Raw genomic sequence first — 6,988 nt, 5'->3', positions numbered from 1 at the left:
GTTAAGTTTTTGGTGAGACGACGCAGAAGACTGTAGAGATTGAGTCAGGAGCATCGTCTCCACAACCGCTTGTCCTTAAATGTCACTGAAACTGAAAGAACTGATCGCGGAAGTTTACTCGACTTGATCAGACTGGCATCCTGGTGTAACGCTAAGCGCTCTGCCACTAATCCGTGACGGCTGCAGAAACCCGAGGCGCGTTGGGGAATTTTGCGGAGTTGACACATGAAGGCAGCCGAGCACACGCAAAAAAAAAGCGCCCTTGTGCATGGGTGCAGTGTTTCTACGGGCTTCGGTTCACGCTTCAGGATTCGACGCGTAGGAAGTGAGAACGGGACTCGCGCACGAGCCCACCGAGAACCATGAGCACACAGCCGAGCTGCAGCGACGCGAACCATGCAATCCGTACATCCAGCAGGTCCTACAGAAAACAATGACCAATGGTAGGTAACCACACTGATTTCTGCGTTACTGTGGATTTTAGCCCCATATAAACATTCATGTGCCTCTTGGTACTTGAGGTACGCTGTGTGCGGTATTTACACGACTTGAAGATCACGGTTGGTTTGACAATGTCGTTAGAAAACTGTTTTTTTGTGAAATCGTTTTATGATCGGTTTATTACTATTCAAACCGACCATTCAGCAGGCTTTTAATCTTTTTTTCTTTTAGCATAAAAGTATAAAAACCGTTACAATAATTTCAGTGATCAATGTGCGAAGTGTCTGTGGACTGTTAACATTCCCAGTAGGTCAGGAGTGACGGTAATCACATCAGGTGATTTAATAACCTGCCATTCCGTTTCAATGCTTATTAAACCAGTACAGCTTGTGTATTATGGTTGCACGATGGTTTGCTGTAGCTGCAGCTGCGCCAGTGAAGTTTTGCGAGGGACCCAAGCGGATGCATTTCGCTATTCTATTCTAAAGCCTAGTAACCGTGTGACTCTTCAGTGTTTCTTCTGGTGTTGTTTAATCACAACTTGAACTTCTCAAGTTAACGCTTTCTTGAATTTTAAGTATTAAATACTAGGTCGCGCGCATGTTATTATTTTTATTTCTACATTTGTGGTGTCATGGTGTCGTGGTCTATTGTGTCCTGACTTTTTGTGCATATATATTCTAGTTTTACAGGCGGAGTCGTTCATTAGTTCACAGACAGGACATCTTCCTGCAGTGTGTTTACAGGCCTGTTTTCTGGCTCTCCGTCATGCTTCTGCTCGGAGTTGTTTGCGCCAAACGCAGGTGCAACTACTCCGTGATCCTCTCCAACTACAGGACCCTGACCTTAGTTGAGCTCAAAAGTTTGGTACGTGGTTAGTTCTGCATAGCTCGTCTATTTTGAAATTTTAGCGACATATGAACTATGAGACAGTCAGTTTTTTCAATTTCTTACTTTCTTTTTCTTTTCTTTCTATTTTTTTATTTGTATTAATATACTCTGCTGTTTTGGGTGTAACCATTAAATATTGGGCGAGTGATCGAGTGCTGCCATCTGCTGGAGTACTGTACAAAATGATAGTAAAGCACGTGCAAGAGTAACACACACGCATATACACGAACCTTTTTTACTTTAGCTAAATAAGGCTTTTGTAATTGTGCTTAATTCTACACCTCAGAATCTAACAGGACCATTTGATGCACCAAAAGAAAAGAACCGTTGCCCTTCGAAGAAGGTAAGAGAATTTTATGCTCCATCATAGTTTTCATGTGACTTTTTCCGCTCACCTATCTACCATCATGATAAGGGTCTTTAAAAAATGTGTGTGTTCTCTTTGTGCTTCCAGGTGCCTCACATTTTGCGGTCCATCTACAACCTTACTCAGGTGTTTGCATGTTTCAGTAAGGGCCAACAAAAGGATGGTGTGACTGAAGTTGTGGCCAGAATGGGCCTGTTCATCAGACAGAACTGTAGAAAGATTCTGGCAAGGAATTCACTTTTTTTTTATTCTGTCTTTCTGTGCAATTTCAAGTTGGATTGTATCATTCTGAAATACAAAATCTAAGCTGCAATGAAATTATTATTTAAATGGTCATTTTGAAGTATTTGTTTGATATGAGGGGATGCTATTGTATTTCCTGCAGGTAACCAGACAAAAGCCATTCTGTAAGACTGGTCGGCAGAAAAAACAAAGACGTCAACGCATGAAAATGGTCAAAATGCTTGTATATTGCTGGCAGAAGTTACAAAGTGTGCATGCTTAGTATGCAAACCATACATGAAGTTCAGTGAAAGCCAAATCCTTAACATCTGTACGGGGTTTGAATTTTGGTGTTGTTAATGTGTGAAGCAACAGGTACTATGATGGATGTTTTGTATATGCTAAGGAAATAAAAGCTTCTGTCTGAGGAACCATCAAAGCTAATGTTAAATTCTGAAAGTTCAGAAAAGGTTCCAAGTACAGAGATGGATGTGTTTACAAACTTTTTATATTCCTTAGATCTGTCCACCATTTCACTTTAACTGATGACTTTCTAGTATGGTGCCATGCAAATGTTATGCCCATGCGTATTAAATGTTGAGTCATGGTATTGCACAAACTACAACTCAGCAAAGTACTGTTTGGCTTTTTGTAGCATGGTGGTTTAAATGGCACCTCTGTACTTCCCGTGTGTACAGATCTGTCAAAAATGTTGAGTGCTCCCTTCTGTCTGTATAAACAAGTGCTCTACACTGTTCACTGTGCCTATCCAATCACAAATCAAATGGGTTCGGTTATACATTTGTGTGAGAATGGGTTTTATTACATTGATAATGTTTGTAATTTCCACTTCAAAGTGCAGACACTATAATTATAAAAATAAATTCTACTTCCGGTAGCTCTCGAGCCAACAAGAATAAAGCACTGTTGAGCACACCCATAGTATTGGTCATTGTTGCTAATATAAATCTTGCAGCGCATAAATAAAATCTCAGGCAGATCATTCATAAACCATGATCATTTTCATTAAATCATGCTGAAGCAAAATAGTTAACAGAGAATGGTGTTTATTTGAAGACCATGTTTTGCCTCGGAGTACATTGTTTTCATTTTCAGAGTGCATTTCTTCTTCCTCATTGTAGATTTTGTTCCTTTCTTGAAAAGTGACATGACCTTTGGCACATATGTACTTCCATAGAGTCTGTAGTTCATAAGAATATTTCTGTTTGTAACAGAACATGTTGGTATACATAAGAACAAGTTAAGTTGTTGTTAGTCTAATTTTAAACAAGACTGGTTTGACAGTGTTTGGCAGAGAATAGTTTTATAATCTGTGAATGTTTTTGTAAAAACTCATCACTTTATAAAGTATAATAAATGAGTTGCAGTAGAATGTTGTAACGTACATGTTTAGCAATTGTAAAGTTAACATACTGTTATGTAAAACAGCTGAATTAACATATTGGTTTATAATTAAGTGCATGTTAAATGAAAACAAACTTGATGTGCATCAGTGTTTTTTTTTATTTTATAATAATATAGAATACAAATTATATACCAGTGTAACATTTATAAAATTAAAACTTTAAATATTTACTCTGTGACTAATTATTGTGTTAGACACATACAAAAAAAGATCACACTAATGTGTTTACATAAGCATTTTTAGGACACTTTCATGAAATGTTCATAAACAGCAAATTCAGAAAAACCCTCCTCGGATTTCACAACCTCTTCATAATCCTCAGATTTGTTCGTTGAATGTGTTTTATGTTGATGGATTCCAATCATTAGGGTGGGATCACACTCATTCACAAACATAATCCCTGCCTATAATCTGCAACTAAGGACTATTTACACACACACTGAACAAAATTATAAAAGTGCAACACTTGTTTCTGGCCTTTTTTACATGAGCTGAACTCAAAGATCTAAGGCCTATTTTTCTCAAATATTGTTCACAGCTCTGTCTAAATCTGTGTTAGTGAGCACTTTTCCTTTGCCGAGATAATCCATCCACCTCACAGGTGTGGCAAATCAAGATGCTGATTAGGCAGCATGATTTTTGTACATTTGTGCCTTAGGCTGACCACAATAAAAGGCCACTCTCAAATGTAAAAAAGGTCTAAATCTAAATTAGTAAATCTAAAAACCAGTCTGGTGTGGCCATCATTTTCCTCATGCATTTTGCCTTCTACAGTGAAACCAGGTTCCATCCGTAAAGAGAACACCTCCCTGAAGTGCTAGACGCCATAGAATGTGAGCATTTGACCACTCAAGTCGGTTACAGCAACAAACTGCAGTCAGATCAAAACCCCAATGAGGACGATGAGCATGCAGATGAACTTCCCTGTGACGGTTTCTGACAGTTTGAGACCAGGTGGCTGGTCTCAGACAATCTTGAGGTTAAGATGCTGGATATGGAGGTCCTGGGCCGGGCTTACACGTGGTCTGCGGTTGCAAGACTGGTTGGATGTACTGTCAAATTCTCTGAAATGCTTTTGGAGATGGCTTATGGTAGAGAAATTAACATTCAATTTAATGTTAACATGTTAACATTAAAGAGATTAAAGAGAAAAACATTTCATATGTGAAATTGGAAGTGTTAATGGCTGAATTATATTCTAAATTAAAAATTTTACAAAAATTTCAAGGTAACTGATTAAATCCTAGGGGAAAGGAGCAGCAAATTAGAGATGCTATTAACACAATTTCATTTACAATTCAAATAGCTCAAAAAATAAATAAATACAAAAAATACAGTGGCTCTCTTCTTGCACAAATTGGAAAAGGTGAGCCATTGTCAACTTATCCATCTTTGAACTCAATTAGCATAATCAGTAAAACCTTTGTCAGGTTTTAGAACTGAACAGATCAGTGATGATGTCCTATTTTTAATCATTACTCTCAGCAAGTAAATCTGTTCAGCCTTTATTATGTTTAAGTAGAAGTTTGTAAGCCAAATCAAGCAAAAGCACAAGTATGCATTATGCATAGAATTCCATAATAAGACACCAACTGACTTTAAATATCTAACAAAATTACTCAAAAACCTGCAGATGCTCAGAATAATAATAAAAATTGCTGACTAGGCACAGTTATCAAAAAATATTTTGGCATATTTAGTAATTAAAGTTAAATTGAATGAATATAAAGAACACTAGTAACACTGGCAGTGCTAAGATGAAGATAAGTTGTTTTATCACTTCGAGTCAGGTAAGGAAATGACTTGACCACAATGATTACATCTGGAGAACTGTGGATATGGTGAAAGTCAGATTTAAACTTCTGTGTTGTTCAGTTATCTGAGAACCTAATTGCACATCTATGGTGCTGTGAATAATTGGTGGGGGGGGGGTATGTTCATCAAGTTTAAAACCCTGTGTCAAGATGCTGTGACCCTTCTTTTACAGGTTTTATCAAGAGTATCAATCTAATGCTGCTCTGAACACCTCAGTAACAAAATAATAGGATTTTTTTTACCTGTGAAATAAATAATTTAAAACTAGAAATACAGATATTCTTCTAATAATATTCAGTAAAAATAAGTACCATTATTATTAATTATGACCATTATGATGATGATGATGATTTATTATTATTATTATTATTATTATTATTATTGAGATCAGCAGTTCAAAAAATATTCAGACCCATAGTATCAACCTCCACACCATGATTAAAGTCACATAAAAAAAACCCTTTTTTTTCCCTTTCTGATATTTGATACATACATTACCAGGATGTCTTGATCTGTTTCTAAATTATTTAGAATTTTAGAATAAACTTTACCAAATTTTTATTTGGTCATTCCTTGTTCTAGCTCTTGTATCAACACCTCTTTAGACTGCATAATGATAGCACTGAATCTGCAGATCTGAAATCTCAGACTGGAAAAGTGTCAGCTGTCCAGTGTGGGTGAGCCTGTGTCTATGTTAGCTTTAGATTCCTGTTCTTGCAAGACAAAAGTAGAACCCAACCCAACGCTCACTGTTTTTTTTTTTACAGTCCTTTCTCTGTAAATCGAAACTGTCTTCAGATAAATATAGCTCTGCTGCATGTACCAATGAGTAAATCTTCACAAGAGTTTATGACACCTCCATAAAAGTATAATCTTAAACTGGTCTCAAAACCAAGTACCGCAGCACCTGTCTAGAATACAACAGCACTGGTCTTGGGGACCACAGAAATGATCTTGTGTACCACAGCACTGAACTTGTGTACCACAGCACTGATCTTGTGTACCACAGCACTGAACTTGTGTACCACAGCACTGATCTTGCGTACCACAGAAATTATCTTGCGTACCACAGCACTGATCTTGTGTACCACAGCACTGAACTTGTGTACCACAGCACTGATCTTGTGTACCACAGAAATTATCTTGTGTACCACAGCACTGATCTTGTGTACCACAGCACTGAACTTGTGTACCACAGCACTGATCTTGTGTACCACAGAAATTATCTTGTGTACCACAGAAATGATCTTGGGTACCACAGATCATTTCTGTGTACCTTCTGTGTACCTTCTGTGTTCTTTCCAGATCATGATCTTGTGTACCACAGAAATGATCTTGGGTACCACAGCAATGATCTTGGATACCATGGTGCTGGAGTCGAGTAGCACCACACTGGCCATATGTCCACAGCACTGGTCTCGTTTAATCAAGAAATGCTTTGTTCTTTCCTGGCTTGTGAATTAAAGTAAACAAATTGCCTTTTATATATCCACATTTTCAATATATATAAAAAAAAAATATATATATATATATATATATATATATATATATATATATATATATATATATATATATATATATATATATATATATATATATATATCTTATGTTGATCTTTTGTATGAAAAGTTCTTATTAGCCTGGAAATTTGCCATACATTTTTTATACCATTGCGCTGTTTCTACATATTTATAGTCCACATACTCGGTATTAATACAGCATATTGCATTTTTGTCCATATTTATGTTCGTCGTTGAGGACGCAGATAGAGTAACCATGATGACCATGATAACCATGATGACTACTTCCGAGGTAGCGTCCTATTT

The 6,988-nt window shown here is 36.9% G+C and overlaps 1 protein-coding gene across 2 annotated transcripts in view; it reads left to right on the top strand.

The window, feature by feature from the left end:
- LOC310715085 (uncharacterized protein) overlaps window positions 1-3,517 on the top strand; it is a 401,686-nt gene extending 398,169 nt beyond the window's left edge. The window contains exons 1-5 of one of the 2 annotated variants that reach the window (XM_083521275.1): window positions 303-443; window positions 1,126-1,308; window positions 1,619-1,675; window positions 1,787-1,924; window positions 2,085-3,517. In XM_083521275.1, the coding sequence (XP_083377401.1) occupies window positions 441-443; window positions 1,126-1,308; window positions 1,619-1,675; window positions 1,787-1,924; window positions 2,085-2,204 (501 nt within the window). In that variant the 5' untranslated portion in view covers window positions 303-440 and the 3' untranslated portion in view covers window positions 2,205-3,517. Of the gene's footprint in view, window positions 1-302; window positions 444-953; window positions 1,309-1,618; window positions 1,676-1,786; window positions 1,925-2,084 lie in introns of those variants that run through there. The other variant, XM_083521276.1, reaches the window with a different exon arrangement.
- The last annotated feature ends 3,471 nt before the right edge of the window (window positions 3,518-6,988 follow it).

This window comes from Silurus aristotelis, assembly GCF_946808225.1.
Source record: "Silurus aristotelis genome assembly, chromosome: 19".
Taxonomy (NCBI): domain Eukaryota; kingdom Metazoa; phylum Chordata; class Actinopteri; order Siluriformes; family Siluridae; genus Silurus; species Silurus aristotelis.
Note: the sequence above shows the minus strand (reverse complement) of the source record. Positions and strands in the feature narration are given on the sequence as shown.